Raw genomic sequence first — 14,956 nt, forward strand, 5'->3', positions numbered from 1 at the left:
CACACATTATATACAGGTTAAAGATACTGAAATTAAGGAAAACATATTTGAAATCAAGAGTACAATTTTATACCGAGATGCACATAGATTTCAGTATAACATAGTAAGAGAAACTTTTCCTTTAGTACAGTACCAGTAACTGGCTATTTATATATATTAATTTAAACATGGCCAGTCACTTCTGGATCTGAGCTGAAGGTCAAAACTTTATAAATAGCAATATAACTTAAAAAAAATCAAAGATAAAAGCTCCATATGTTATTTTTCTTAAAGACTAGGATAATCATGTACTTCAACAACCCATCCTACCACTATAGAAAACAAGAGGTATCTAGACAGACCCAAAAGTTATGATTACTTCAGGAGGAATTTAAATTTGAGCGGTCTTGTTTTCAAATCTTTCTAATGTGTCAGTCCACCACTTAGTCATGCTTCGTATTTATGTTCGAAGGACAAGGAAAAAGTAAAATGCATGGTCTGTTGGGTTTCTTTCGCCAAAGCTGATTAAGACTACTTACCAGCCAGTCTAACTTTTTTTTTTTTTTAAGATTTTATTTATTCATTTGACAGAGAGACAGCCAGCGAGAGAGGGAACACAGGCAGGGGGAGTGGGAGAGGAAGAAGCAGGCTCCCAGCAGAGGAACCTGATGTGGGGCTCGATCCCAGGACTCCGGGATCACGCCCTGAGCCGAAGGCAGATGCTTAACGACTGAACCACCCAGGCGCCCCCAGCCAGTCTAACTTCTTTATGGCCTGTCGCAACAACCCTAGACTGCCATTATGTACCTGACTTCCTACCCCATCTTGTAAGAGAATTGCAGAGTGATTGCTTCATCACTGAGAATTAAAATTGTCAGTAACATCAGTGAGATAGGTGAGTTCAGTACTAAAAAATTAGGCAGGAAACCCATCCTCTAAAGAACTAAAGGTCTTAGACAGCCATTTCACAAAGACAATGTATTAGAGGATAACGACACACCCAGTTTCTGGAACAGTTCCCATTCTAAATACCCTGAACTGCTATCCACATAAATACAATTATACTTGTCAGACCAAGTGTCTAGAATTTTAAATCAGAATACATGGACCCCCTACATAGAAGACAAATCACAGATTTACATGGAATATACCCAAACTTAAATATTTATGTATCAGGGGCACCTGGGTGACAATCAGTTAAGCATCCAATTCTTGATTTCAGCTCAGGTCCTGATCTCAGGGTTGTGAGATCGAGCCCCATGTCAGGCTCCATGCTAGACGTGGAGCCTGCTTAAAGTTCTCCCTCTCCCTCTGCCCCTTCCCCCCTTAAAAATTTATATATCAAACTTTCCAAATTGCAGCTGTATAACTCATAAACACAGAGAACAAACTTATGGTTGCCAGAGGGGAGGGGAGTGGGGGGAACAGGCAAAATAGATGAGTAGGATTAAGAGGTACAAGCTTCCAGTTACCAAATAAGTAAGTTATGGGGATGCAAATATAGCATAGGGAACATAGTGAATAATATTGTAATAACTCTGTATGGTGACAGTAACTACGCTGATTGTGGTGATCATTTCATAATGTATATAAATGTCAAACCACTAAGGTGAACACCTGAAACTAATATAAATCTGTATGTCAACCATACTTCAATAAATAAATAACAAAGAGCAGCTACATTTCACAGGGCGCTGGGTAAGACCTTGAAACGTAACAGGCCAGGATCTAGAGAAAGAACTGGAGACGTATCCACAAACATGATAATGATGGGTCACCAAGGTCAACCCTTGGACAAAGAGGAAGCACAGCAGAAGTCTGCAGGGCTTGCTTCCCCTGATTCCATTTCTCTTTCATTTATCCCCACCTCACACACCCAAAGTGCTGACTCACCACCCTGGCCTTCCCTTGCCCTTCTTCCAAAGCAGCACCCCATGCTTTCATGGGGGTTGGAGGGGTGGAGAGGAGCAGATGAGAAGTAAACAAATCAGTTAAATAAGTCACACAGTAGTAAGTGCTGTAAGAAAAAAATAAGACACATTGATAGGCTGTATTCTTTAACCTTGCATGCACGTTAATATCATCCTGTAAGGTTTTTTTTTTTTTTTGGTTGTGGTGAAAAAAACTAAGCATTTAATTCTCGAAGGCCATTTTGTTCCAGCTACATCAAAGTGGTCACATCAAAACAACCAAGTCAAAATAGCTTCTCAGCTCCCCCATCCTGTAAGCTTTTAACAATGCCAGTGCTTAGACCAGACTCAACTAACTGAATCAGAATCTGTGGGAGCAGGGCCCAAGAAACAGCTTTTAAAAAAAGGTCTCAAAATGATCATAATATACTGCCAAGCAGGGGAACCACTAGTATGAGGTGGCCAGAGGTGCTATTTGTATCAGTCGGTCAGGGATGGCCTTTCTAAAATGATCTCTGAATTGTAACTTACACCATCCCCTCAGGACAATCCGATTCCACGGTAACAAGGACAGCCAACCTCACTTCAGTGATCTATTCCTTGGTTTCCCTTCTCAGTAACAACAGCACTGTATCAGGCCAGAGATTGTGAAGGAGAGAAGAGACTAAGTACAGTGAAAGGAAAGCTGAACCCAAACACCTTGGAGGAACAGCGTGCTGCTGCCTCCACCGCATGGAATCAGATAATTAATGATCAGGGTCTGGGAGTCCCGCCAGCTTCAAGCACACCCTGATGTTCCAAATGATAACCACACTGAGGAAGGGGAAGGCCCATGGAGCAGTGTGATTCTTCATCTTTAGAAAATTGGCAGCAAGCCTCCTTTAGAGTAATAATCAAAAGAAAGGAAAATTTTACAAGTATACACTAAAATCGTATAAATCCTGACTGAGAATGCCACTTACCACCACCCTAATGGCTTTTGATCAAGCGGAGATGGGTGACAGGCCAGGGTTTCCACATAGCACCTTGCAAAGTCACACGCTTCTCTCTCCATACGACCTGAATCTGATGTCTCAAAGCGTTAGTTCAATACTGCCAGAAGAGTCCAAAGTGTGAGAGCATCTCCAGGCAAGTGGCAGCTGCGGCTCCGTGCAGCAATGAGACCGGAGAATGCGGCTGAGAAGCAAGGCGTCGCAAAGTGCACCGCACCGGGTTAGGGAGAGGTCTGTAGCGGCAGCACCTGCCCGCGTTCACCAAGTCCAGAAAACAGCATGGAGATGCTCACGCCAGCCCCGCCCCCTCCCTGCCGGGACCCGCAGCGGCTCGGACAACTCAGGTCCGAGGCTGCGGCAGCCGGAGGTTCCAATTCTGCCCCCGCCCAGGGCTGAAGCCTCCCCTTTCTGGCTCCAGAACCTCCAGCCGTGATCCCCGAGTCCGCCGCTCCTCGGAACCAGGCCGGGGACTCAGGGGTCGGCGCGTGCGGAATAAGGGGATCCGCAGACTAGAGGCGCACGCGAAGTGCCAGGCAATGGGTCGCTCGAGCTGCAGGGACCCAGCCCGGCGCCTGCGCACAAGCCGGAGTCCTGCACTCACCGCCAGGCCCAGCTGTCCGCCGTGCTCACTCCGGCCGCTAGGCATTCGGACGCCCGGATCTGGTGCCGCTGCGCCAGACTGCCTGGCCCCTGCTTCCTGGCCCCGCTACGACTCCTCACCCCCGACCCCCGGCTACAATTGGTTGAACTCCAGGAGGGGCGGGCCGAGGACGCTGACTGACAGCCGCGGGCGCGGTGCGCGGAACGCTGAGCCCCGACGCGAGGTAAGCGCTGCGCGCGCGGCTCGCTCTCGGCGCCGCCTTGCTTCCGTGCGCGAGGGGGTCGCACAGCTGTAGCCCTGTGGCCTGAGCTCTGGCGCCTCTCCGGACCGGCTTCTCTTGCCTCCAAACATCAGGGTTTCCCAGGGACAGTCTGTTTCAAGGCTTTTTTCTTGTCAGCGAAAGTGACCAAACCGGAGAAGCCCCTACTTGGGCCGTCTTTCCTGTCAGTGGCGGAATGTATTGTTTCCTCTGCCAGAGAAAAACACCATTGGCCACGCACGAGCTCTTACATCTTGCCCCGCTTGAAATTAGTCGACTTACTCTATCTGGCCCTAAAACAGCCTCGTTCCTTTCACTCTCCCTGTACATAACATAGGTCTTCGGACAAAAATGCCTGCATAGGTTCCCTCCCCTCCCCAATTCGGGGTTATCCTATTTTGGACATTCTTCTAAGCTGTAAAACGTCTATGGCTATGTGAAATTCAGAAACTGAGAGGGGTCCTTGAAAGACAGAGGACCTGCTCAGGAAGCCGGAAGGGATTGCGGGCTGCTCTGTGTATTTCAGTGCACCGTGGGGTTAATGGAATTTATCCCAGCAAAACGCAGACTCTGAAAATAGTCCTACCCCCAGACTATTATCTCAAGGTTGAAGAAGAAGAATTAATACAAATTGCAACTAACACTAATTATTTTTACATTTACCGACCACAATGGGCTCTACGTGCTTATTCAGATGTTTTCGTGGCAGCACTACATGCATGAGTGACTAGACCTATGAACGGAAGAAAAGGAGTTTCTACATAGGGCACTCTTTTCTGGAGTAACCATTTCATTCTCCTTCCTGGAGAAAGTCAGCCTTCCAGGGCCTATTAATAAAAGGTGGCTTCCGTTGCCTGTGTGCCAGATAAAGAGCCCCGTATGATAAACCTGCACTCTAAGTCCTATCTCCAGACGCCCCGCCCCATCACCCACCTTTCACAGTTTAGCTGCTTGGTAAACTGCAAATACTTTAATAGGGCATGGTGACTTCTAGGTCACGGTTTTGGACCACGTTAGTGATCCCTGATAACCCCTTTCTCACATAGGCACTCATAACCTTGAGGCATTTGAGTCATCTTACCTATATATAGTCATTATAGCCACAAACAAGTGTAGCCAGGACCAGACAGGCCGGCCAAATAATTCTGACTACAAAGTCACCACACTGCAAGTGAAAAATACTATCATACAAAAAATACGCAATTTGGATCTTAGCGGGACTGGGGCTAACACACAGCTCTGCCTCTTCCTAGCAGTGCCATCCTAGGCAAAGGACTTAACTTCTCTGGGCTCAGTTCCTCAACTGTGAATTAGGGGCAACACTACCTGCACTTAAGAATAAATGAAATGATAACTGAAAAGTCCCCTAGCACAGTGTCCCAGATCTCTTCCTCTTAAATTCCCTACCTCAGGTTATGACATGGCACAATGAATTTCTGAATACTACATTTATGATAATCTAATTTTGAAAGCTGGAAGTTTTCATGCTAATGTTAGTTTAGATGCTAATCTAAGTTTAGATGCTAATGTTACTAAATTTCATTTCTCTAAGAAAACAAAGCATGGATCTTAAAGTTAGATAAGCAAAAAAGCAAACTAAGCCTGTTTCTGATGTAGCTAATTTGGGGGATATTTACCAGCAACTTGGCTCCATCTCTGATGGCAGAAACTTGGGGCACAAGCACTTCTGAGCCCATGTCAGTTCCTGATTCAGTTCCTTTGCTTCTGAACCCTTTGAACAAGTAACTAAAATTTGGGCCCCCAAACCCCTCAAACCATTGTTCAAAATAAGTGACTACTGTCACATTAGGTACCGATCACCCTATTCCCTAAACACCATGGACCATGAGAAGATGCTGCCAAGGGTAGGAGACTAGAAGGGAGAGGAACTTGGTGCCCGTATGAGTCTTGTCAGGCTGCCATAATAAAATGCCATAGACTTGAGTGGCTTAAACAACAGAGATTTATTTTCTCAGAGTTCTGGAAGCTAGAAGTCCCAGATCAAGGTGCCAGCTGATTCAGTTCCCAGTGAGAGCTCTCTTATTGGCTTGGAGATAAACACCTTCTCACTGTTTTTTGGGGTGGGGTGGGGGGAAGTCGGGGTTTTGGATTTTTTTTTAAGGAACTGTGTGTGTGTGTGTGCTATTTCACTGGTAGAGTAGCTAGGACTCAGGCACTTGGAGGCTTTAGGAGCTCTGCTGCGCAGTGCAAAGGAGCTTCTCCTCCTGCTACTTCAAATCCTGTCTTTGAATTCCTCTAGCTCTCCATGCTGGTCCTCCTTCTTAGTGCCCATAGCCCCCTCTTGTGCTGTATGACATAGTCTTCAAATCACCTGGCCTGATTGGCAATCCAGAACATAGCCACAGAGAAGGTCAGGTAACGGGTCATCTGAAACACCTCCAGCTTCACTCCCACCTTGTTTCTCTAACCCCCTCCTCTTATAATGACACTAGTTTCATTGGATTAGTGCCCCACCCTTAAGACCCCATTTAACCTTAATTGCCTCTTGCTGAGAAAGGAAGTCTCAAGCAAGCAGTCTTTCATACATACGGCCTTCGCCTGGAACACTTCCTTACCAAGAGATGAAAGAGTCCTCACAGCTCATGCTGGACTATTTGCGCTGTGTGAGACTTTCTTCATGTATTCCTTTATTTTGCTTGAGACACCTGAGTGTTCCTTTGCCACTTGCACCATGTGAGGACACACTAAGAAAATGGCCATCTATGAGTCAGAAAACTACCCTCACCAGACACCAAATCTGCTGGTACCTTGATCTTGGACTTCTCAGCCCCTAGAACTGTGAGAAATAAATTTATGTTGTTTATAAGCCACTCCGTCCCTGGTATTCTGTTATAGCAGCCCAAACGGACTAAGACACTTACACTATCCACTCAACACAGTTTTCCAAAGTCAATTAGGTCATCTCTCTTTTTCTTATCCCCTTCAGTGAATTTATGTCATACACCTTATGTATGTCATACACCTTATGTATGAATACTTAGATTCAGTTGTCATCCCCTGATATCCTACTTGAAATTCTGGGGTTAAAATTTACATATAATAAAACTTCAGTCCCTGTGTACTATTCTATTAGTTTTAAAGGTCAGTATGTGATGATAAAGAGGTCAATTCATCAAAAAGATCTAACAACTGTAAATACTTAGATATAAATATTAGATATTATTTAGATAAATATCAAATATATTACATAAATATATAAAGCAAATACTACCAGAATTAAAGAGAAATACAGAGCAATACAATAACAGTTGGACACTTTAATATTCCATTCGCAACAAAGGATAAAGTATCCAGACAGAGAATCAATAAGGAAACAGCAGACTTGAACAACACTACAGACCAAATGGATCTAACAGACACATACAGAACATTCCATCCAACAGCAGCAGAACACATTCTTCTCTAGGGCGCCTGGAACATTTTCTAGGACAGATCATGTTAGGTCACAAAACAAGTCTCAACAAATTAAAGAAGATAGAAATTATACCAATTATCTTTTCCAACCACAGTGAAATGAAATTAGAAATCAGTAACAGGAGGAAAACTGGAAAATTCACAAATACATGGAAATTAAATGCATTCCCCAACATCCAATGAATAAAAGAAGAAATTAAACGGATATAAAAAATATTTTGAGAGAATGAAAATAAAGACAAATACCAAGACTTATTATGGAATGCAGCAAACAGTTCTCAGAATTGTGTCAACTATATTCAAATTTTAAAAATTTAATTTAGGGGCAGATGGGTGGCTCAGTCAGTTGAGCATCTGCCTTCAGCTCAGGTCATGATCCCAGGGTATTGGGATTGAGCCCTGTGTTGGGCTCCCTGCTCAGTGGGGAGTCTGCTTTTACCTCTCCCTCTGCCCCTCTCCGCAGCTCGTGCACTTATTCTCTCTCTCTCCCAAATAATAAATAAATATTTTTTTAATTTTAATTTAAAAATCAAAAAAGGAGCATCAGAGCAGAAGGATCTATATGCTAAGGAACAAAATAAAGGGGTAAAAGAAGTAGGGCACGGAGGAAATGGTAACTGATAGATGATTAGACTTGTGAAACAATTTGGAGATATCTTAAATGTGTTCAGCAGATCTAGTGGAAAAAATAAGAGTGGGTATATAGCAGGTCATGGGACTGAAAAAAATAAGGCAGTTTTTAATTCCAAGAAATTTTTTTAAAATACAGGAAAAGATGGGGCACCTGGGTGGCTCATTCGGTTGAGTGTCTGACTTGATTTTGGCTCAGGTCATGATCTCAGGGTCTTGAGATCAAGCCCTACAACTGGCTCCATGCTCAGTGGGGAGATTCTCTCTCTCCCTCTTCCTCTGCCCCTCCCCCTGCTCACGAGCACACTTGCTCTAAAATAAATAATCTTAAAAAAAAGAAAAAATATATATATGAATGGAAATGTAATCATAGCATAACAGTACCCTGTACAGTAAAATATATTTACTTAATAATAATAATAATGTAAAGACTGAATTTTGACTTCACTAAAATTATGGCCATTATTCATAGTAGGAAAAGGAAAGGAAGAAATCTGGAGGGTGGTATAGAGCCAAGTCCTCAGTTATCATAAGGGGAACTCAGCAGAAAATGTCTAAAACTGGGGCAGCTGGGTGGCTCAGTCATTAAGCGTCTGCCTTCAGCTCAGGTCATGATCCCAGGGTCCTGGGATCAAGCCAAGCATCAGGCTTCCTGCTCAGTGGGAACCATGCTTCTCCCTCTCCCCTCCCCCTGCTTGTGTTCCCTCTCTCACTGTGTCTCTGTCAAATAAATAAAATCTTAAAAAAAAAAAGTCTAAAATTTACGGCTCTGGTGAAAAAAGTATACTGAAATTAATACCATAAGAGATAGCTCAGGGGTAGGGGTGGGACAGGGCAGGAGACTGCCATTTTTCATTATTTTATTACTATGTGCGTGCATTATATTGTATTGACAATATCTTTTAAATATTTTTTAAGTTGATGAAACAAAAAATAAAATTTTATATGATTTTTAAAAGTTAAAAAAAGTTTTCAAAGGGAAGTTTATAGTGATAAATGCATACATCAGGAAAAAAGATCTCAAATAAACAGCCTAACTTTACATCTCAAGGAATTAGAAAAAGAACAAATTAAACCCAAAGTTAACCAAAGAAGGAAATAATAAAGGTTAGAACATAAATAAATGAAATAGAGAATACAAAAAGAAAAGATTAATAAACTAAGAGTTGGCTCTTTGAGAGATAAACAAAACTGACAAACCCTTAGCTAGACTAACCAAGAAAAAAAGAGAGGACCCAAATAAATAAAATTATAAATGAAAGAAGAGATATTACAACTGATACCATATAAATACAAAAGATCATGAGACTACTATGAACAATTATATACCAACAAATTAGACAACCTAAAAGAAATAGAGAAATTTCTAGAAACATACAATCTACCAAGAGTAAGTCAGGAAGAAATGAGTAAAGAATAAATAGTTTTGTGTGTAAACAGCCACCCAAGCACCCCACCTTTTCTTGTATTTTAAAAAAATTTCTTGGAATTAAAAACTGCCTTATTTTTTGCAGTCCCATGACCTGCTATATACCCACTCTTATTTTTTCCACTAGATCTGCTGTACACATTTAAGATTTCCCCAAATCGTTTCACAAGTCTGATCATCTATCAGTTATCACTCCGTCCCTGCCCTACCCTTTTACCCCTTTATTCTACTTCTTATAGATCCTTCTTCTCTGATGCTCTTTTTATTTTTTTTTAAATTAAATTTTTTAAATTTGAACATCGTTGACACACAATTCTGATCTAGAACCATGTAATCTACCAAGAGTAAATCAGAGAGAAATGACTAAGGAGTAAACGATAAAAAATGAGTCCGGAGATGAAATCAGTAATCAGAAACCTCCCAACAAAGAAAAGCCGAGGACCAGACGGTTTCACTGATGAATTCTACCAAACATTTAAAGAATTAATGCCAATCCTTTCAAACTCTTCCCAAAAAATTGAAGAGGAGGGAACACTCCCAAACCGATTATATAAAGCCAGCATCACTGATACCAAAGCCAGACATGACAAAAAAATTATAAGCTAATATTCTTAATGGATATAGATTCGCATTTCTTCAACATAATACTAGCAAACCAAATTCAAAAATACATTAAAGGGATCATATACCATGCAAAGATGGTTCAACACACACAAATCAATAAATGTGATCCATTGCATTAACAGAAAGATAAAAATCATAAGATTATCTCAACAGATGCAGAAAAAGCATTTGACAAAATCCACATCCATTTATGATAAAAACTCTCAATAAATTGACATCAACATAACAAAGGCCACATATGACAAGACTGCAGCCAACACCATACTCAATGGTGAAAAGCTGAAAGCTTTTCCAGTAAGATCAGGAACAAGGGTGCCCACTCTCACCACTCCTATTCAGTACAATACTAGAAGTCCTAGCCAGTGCAATCAGGTAGCAACAAGAAATAAAAAGCAAAATTGGAAAGGAGTAAAATTGTCTTTGTTTGCAGATGACATGATCTTATACATAGCAAATCCTAGACTCCACCCAAAAACTGTTAGAACTAATCAATGAATTCAGTCATGCTGCAGGATACAAAATCAGCATACAAAAATAAGTTGCTTTTCTAAAACTAAGAACTACTTAAAAAAGAAAGAAAATAATCCCATTCACAATAGCATCAAAAACAATAAAATACTTAAGAATAATTTAACCGAGGAGGTAAAAGATCTTTACAGTGAAAACTAAGTCATTGATGAAAGAAATTGAGGAAGACACAAATAAATGGAAAGGAATCTTGTATTCATGGACTGGAAGAATTAAAATCGTTAAAATGTCTTTATTACCCAGAGCCATCTATAGATTCAATACAATCCCTATCAAGATTACGATGGCATTTTTTTTTTTACAGAAATAGAAAAAAACATTCCTAAGATTCATATAGAACCACAATAGATCCAAATAACCAAAGCTGAAAAATAACAATAAAGTGGGAGGCATCACATTTCCTGATTTCAAACTATATTATAAAGCTACAGTAACCAAAACAGTATGATACTGGCATAAAAACAAACACATACACCAATAGAACAGAGTCAAGAGTTCAGAAATAAATCCATACTTACATGGTCAACTAATATTTGATAAGAGAGCAAAGAATACCCAATAGGGAAAGGATAATCTCTTCAATAAATGGTACTGGGAACCCGAATATTCATATGCCAAAGAATGAAACTGGACCTCCAAACTACACCACTCACAAAAATTAACTTGAAGTGAATTAGACTTAGTTAGACATAGACCTGATACCATAGAACTTCTTGAAAGTTGCTAAGAGAGTAGATCTTAAAAGCTCTCAACACAAACAATTGTAAAACTAGGTGAGGTGATGGATATGTTAACTAACCTTCGTGTGGTAAACATTTTATAATATATACATATATCAAAGCATCGTGCTGTATGTCTTAAACTTACACAATATGTCAACACTTCCCAATAAAGCTGGAAAATTTTTTAAGTAAAACTGAAAAAAATGCAGCAAATATATAGATAATGGACTACTCAGCAATTAAAGCAAATGAAATATCAGATGAATCCCAAATAATTATGCTAAGTAAAAGAAACCACACAGGGGCACCTGGGTAGCGCAGTCGTTAAAGCGTCTGCCTTCGGCTCAGGGCGTGATCCCGGCATTCCGGGATCGAGTCCCACATCGGGCTCCTCCGCTGGGAGCCTGCTTCTTCCTCTCTCACTCGCCTGCTGTGTTCCCTCTCTCGCTGGCTGTCTCTCTGTCACATAAATAAATAAAATCTTTAAAAAAATCTTAAAAAAAAAATGCTAAAAAAAAAAAAAAGAAAAAAAAGAAACCACACAAAATAGGAGGGGTTATGAAGGAAATGAAGTATCTTTGGAGGATGGTGAGTATGTTCATTATCTTGATTATTGTGATCGTTTTATGTGCATGTTTATGTGTCAAAATTTATCAAGTTACCCACTTTAAGTAGGCTTCATGCGCAATGTGGGGCTTGAACTCACAACCCTGAGATCAAAAGTGGGATGCTCTACTGTCAGCCAGACACCCCTCAAATTGTCTACTTTAAATACATGCAGTTCACTGTATGCCATTTATATCTCAATAAAGATTTTTTTTAAGGTATATAAATAATTTTTTATGATTCCCTGCCCTAACCAATATTTTGATTAACCGAAACTGTAGTAGTCTGCTTGGGCTCTCATAATAAAATATCCTGATTGAGTGGCTTAAACAACAGAAATTTATTTTCTCCTATCTCTGGAGGCTGGAAGTCCAAGATCTAGATCTCAGCAGGGTTGGTTTCTGTTGAGCTCTCTCTTCCCAGCTTGCAGATGGCTGCCCTTTCACTGTGTCCTCAAGTGGCCGTTCGTCTGGGCATGCACAGAGAATATCTTGTGTCTCTTCCTCTTCTTACAGTATACCAGTCCTATTGGAGTAAGACCCCTTCCTTATGACCTTTCTTTACCTAATTACCTCCTTGAAGTTCTTATCTCCAAACACAGTCACATTGGGAGGGCTTCAACATATAAATTTTAGTGGGGGATAAATTTGGTCCATAACACCAACTATAGGTCCCAACTGTGTCAAATGAGAGGGCTTGTGCTCTCCTTACTCATTCACTCCCTAACACTTTCAGCACCCAGTTTCAACAGTACCTGATAATGTCATCTGTGCTCTCTGAGGGATCTCTGCTCTTCTCTACCCATTACCTGGAAGTAATAAAATCTACAACAAATAAAACTATTAAATTAGCATTCCTTTCATTTCCTATCCATTATCATAATGCTAGGACTATTTTATTGTAAACTCATTTATGTAACAATACTCTGGAACTTCCTTAGAATTCTATCTGCGATTTGTTCTGAATTTTAGTTTCTCATTAACTGCAAACACAATGAGTGACAACCACTACTACTAATCACTACAAAAAACAGATGAATCACGCAAACAAATGTACAAACTTTTTATTTAGAATTAGAGACTCAAATACAAATTAAATACAATACAAAATATTAAGCCTTCATAAAACAGACCATAACCACTTTAAATCATCTATTTCTAAAACAAAATGAAAGAGAAATCTAAAAATAGTCCAAAAATCAATTTACTTTTAAACTCTTATTGTTAACATCAAAATTATTACAAAATGATCAAAGAAATTTAATTAGAAAATGAACGAAGCCACTACAGAGAGATTCCTGCTATCTACTAAAATCAATTTAGGAATTAAAATTTAGTATGATTTCTACTTATTCACAAATAAAAAGCACCTCATTTTAAAAAGACAATAACTGTTTCACTCTAAGGTTGTGAGAACTGTTTTGTTTACTTGACTTTTAATTTTAATATGGCACAATAGGTTTGATCAGTGTAAGCAATATACTAAAAATATTTAAATGTTCCTTACAGACCCTTTCTGTTTTACCTTATGAGTAAAGGGATCATATATTTAAAAGTTAAAACATTACAATATAATAAATATCATTAATAAGATACATGGCAAATAAAAATATACATTAAAAATGAAGTCTCATTTTCTTTTATGAATGGGAAACTGATCAGACTCATGTTAGATAATCCCTTTTTACTCCAGAAAAAAAAAAAGGTTTTATATTTTATATTATTGTTATAAATCCAATTCTAAGAATCTGCACCAAAAAAAGCAATACCAAGGGGATAGTATAGTATCTTAAGCTCGTATTGTATCCGAAAATACTTACAAAAATTGGAACTAGACTTGCATTAAGTAGATAACAGGAAAATACTATTACAGTGTTTACATATTTAAAATAACCCAAAACAAAAATAGAAGTCCACACTCAAGAATGGCACCCACATTATTGAAGAATAAAGTTATTTGCATATATGCAAACCATATGTGTGGCTAAATATTTTCCTAAAACATGCATATTATGAGGCCTTTCATAACTAAGCTTATAGAACCAAACCATATTGTTTATATCCACTGTCATGATTGGACATTTCTGCACATCAAGAGAGTTAAAACTCTGACATCTGTTGTTCTGTAAAACTCAAGAAGAAATATAAACAAACTCGGGCTTTCACTAGAAAATTTTAGATATCTCAGCAACCTGTTATACTTCTGGTCATGAAAAAAATGGATTCCAAGATGCAAATATTCTTTTAAATTTTTAATTTCTATGAGTCCTCTTTAAAAACCATTTTAATGACATCACATTTCTTGGAGAAAATTTACTCAGTTCTGAATGACTTAGTCATTTTCTACAAGCAACTTTGCTTCAAGTGGTAAAGTTCTAGCTCTCTCAGAAGTTTTTTTTCCTCTTTCAAAGAGAATGAAAAATATGCAAAGATTTTCCTACTGACTCACTAAATGTAAAATAGTGTATAATAATAAATTTTGGAATACAATAACTTTTAGGTTTTCAATTTATTACTACTAACTAGCTATAACATCAAGCAAGTCACTTAATTCTCTGTACTTCAGTTTTACCTTTAAAACAAAGAGATTAGAATAGATAATTGTTAAGATTCCTTCCAATTTTCGCATGGTAGGATTCTGTGCTTCTGGAGGAATATCTCATTGATACATTGAATTTTCTATATATCAAGAAAACTGATATGAACTAAAATAGCACAGCTAAACCAATACTCTCCTATAAGAAAAAATACAAAAACCATGTTAAAGCTCAACTTCCCAAACTTTACTAAACCCATTCTCTCTCTTTAGCCAGAACAATGAATAGCCCATGACACAACACCAAATATCTTAATTACATAAGTTATTTTAAATTACACTGTAAACCTATTAAAATATATTAAGTCTATGCCACAATTTTCTTGCATTCTAATTTACATTATTTTCATTCTATCTACATTCAAAATAATCTGTACAGTTAAGGTAGGGAACTACTTAATATTCTTGCACTTCAAAACACTAGTAAAGTTAAATCAAATGAAGGGTAGAATATTAACCATGATCATAACCTGCCAATTTTAAAATAAAAGTATACTAATACTATTTATGGGCTAGAAAAACAAAGCAAAGGTAAAAAGGGAAATTTTGCTGACAAATGCTAATGTTCAAATGAATTTAGTTGTGTTGTGCCATTTCTTAGAAAAAGAGGGAGAAGATATCAGCAGAAACTGATAGGCAATACTGA

General features: G+C 39.0%; 2 protein-coding genes and 1 pseudogene across 6 annotated transcripts in view; 1 reads left to right on the top strand and 2 right to left on the bottom strand.

Moving 5' to 3' along the window:
• NXPE3 (neurexophilin and PC-esterase domain family member 3) overlaps positions 1–3,606 on the bottom strand; it is a 45,897-nt gene extending 42,291 nt beyond the window's left edge. The window contains exons 1-2 of one of the 5 annotated variants that reach the window (XM_087861655.1): positions 2,852–3,573; positions 1,873–1,996 (exon numbers count right to left, since the gene is read on the bottom strand). The gene's annotated coding sequence lies outside the window, so the exon portion shown is untranslated. Of the gene's footprint in view, positions 1–1,872; positions 1,997–2,851 lie in introns of all 5 variants that reach the window. The other 4 variants (XM_045785305.2, XM_045785307.2, XM_045785304.2 and 1 more) reach the window with 4 other exon arrangements.
• The window catches only part of LOC148110250 (uncharacterized), a 49,877-nt gene continuing 37,980 nt past the window's right edge, over positions 3,060–14,956 (top strand). Inside the window, exons 1-2 of the mRNA XM_087861865.1 lie at positions 3,060–3,101; positions 3,148–3,705. Coding sequence (XP_087717991.1) covers positions 3,060–3,101; positions 3,148–3,705 — 600 coding nt within the window. The remainder of the gene's footprint in view (positions 3,102–3,147; positions 3,706–14,956) is intronic.
• On the bottom strand, positions 5,928–14,343 carry LOC123784257 (protein PET100 homolog, mitochondrial pseudogene; annotated as a pseudogene).

Source organism: Ursus americanus, chromosome 4, assembly GCF_024610735.1.
Source record: "Ursus americanus isolate L20-20 chromosome 4, mUrsAme1.1.p, whole genome shotgun sequence".
Classification (NCBI taxonomy): Eukaryota; Metazoa; Chordata; class Mammalia; order Carnivora; family Ursidae; genus Ursus; species Ursus americanus.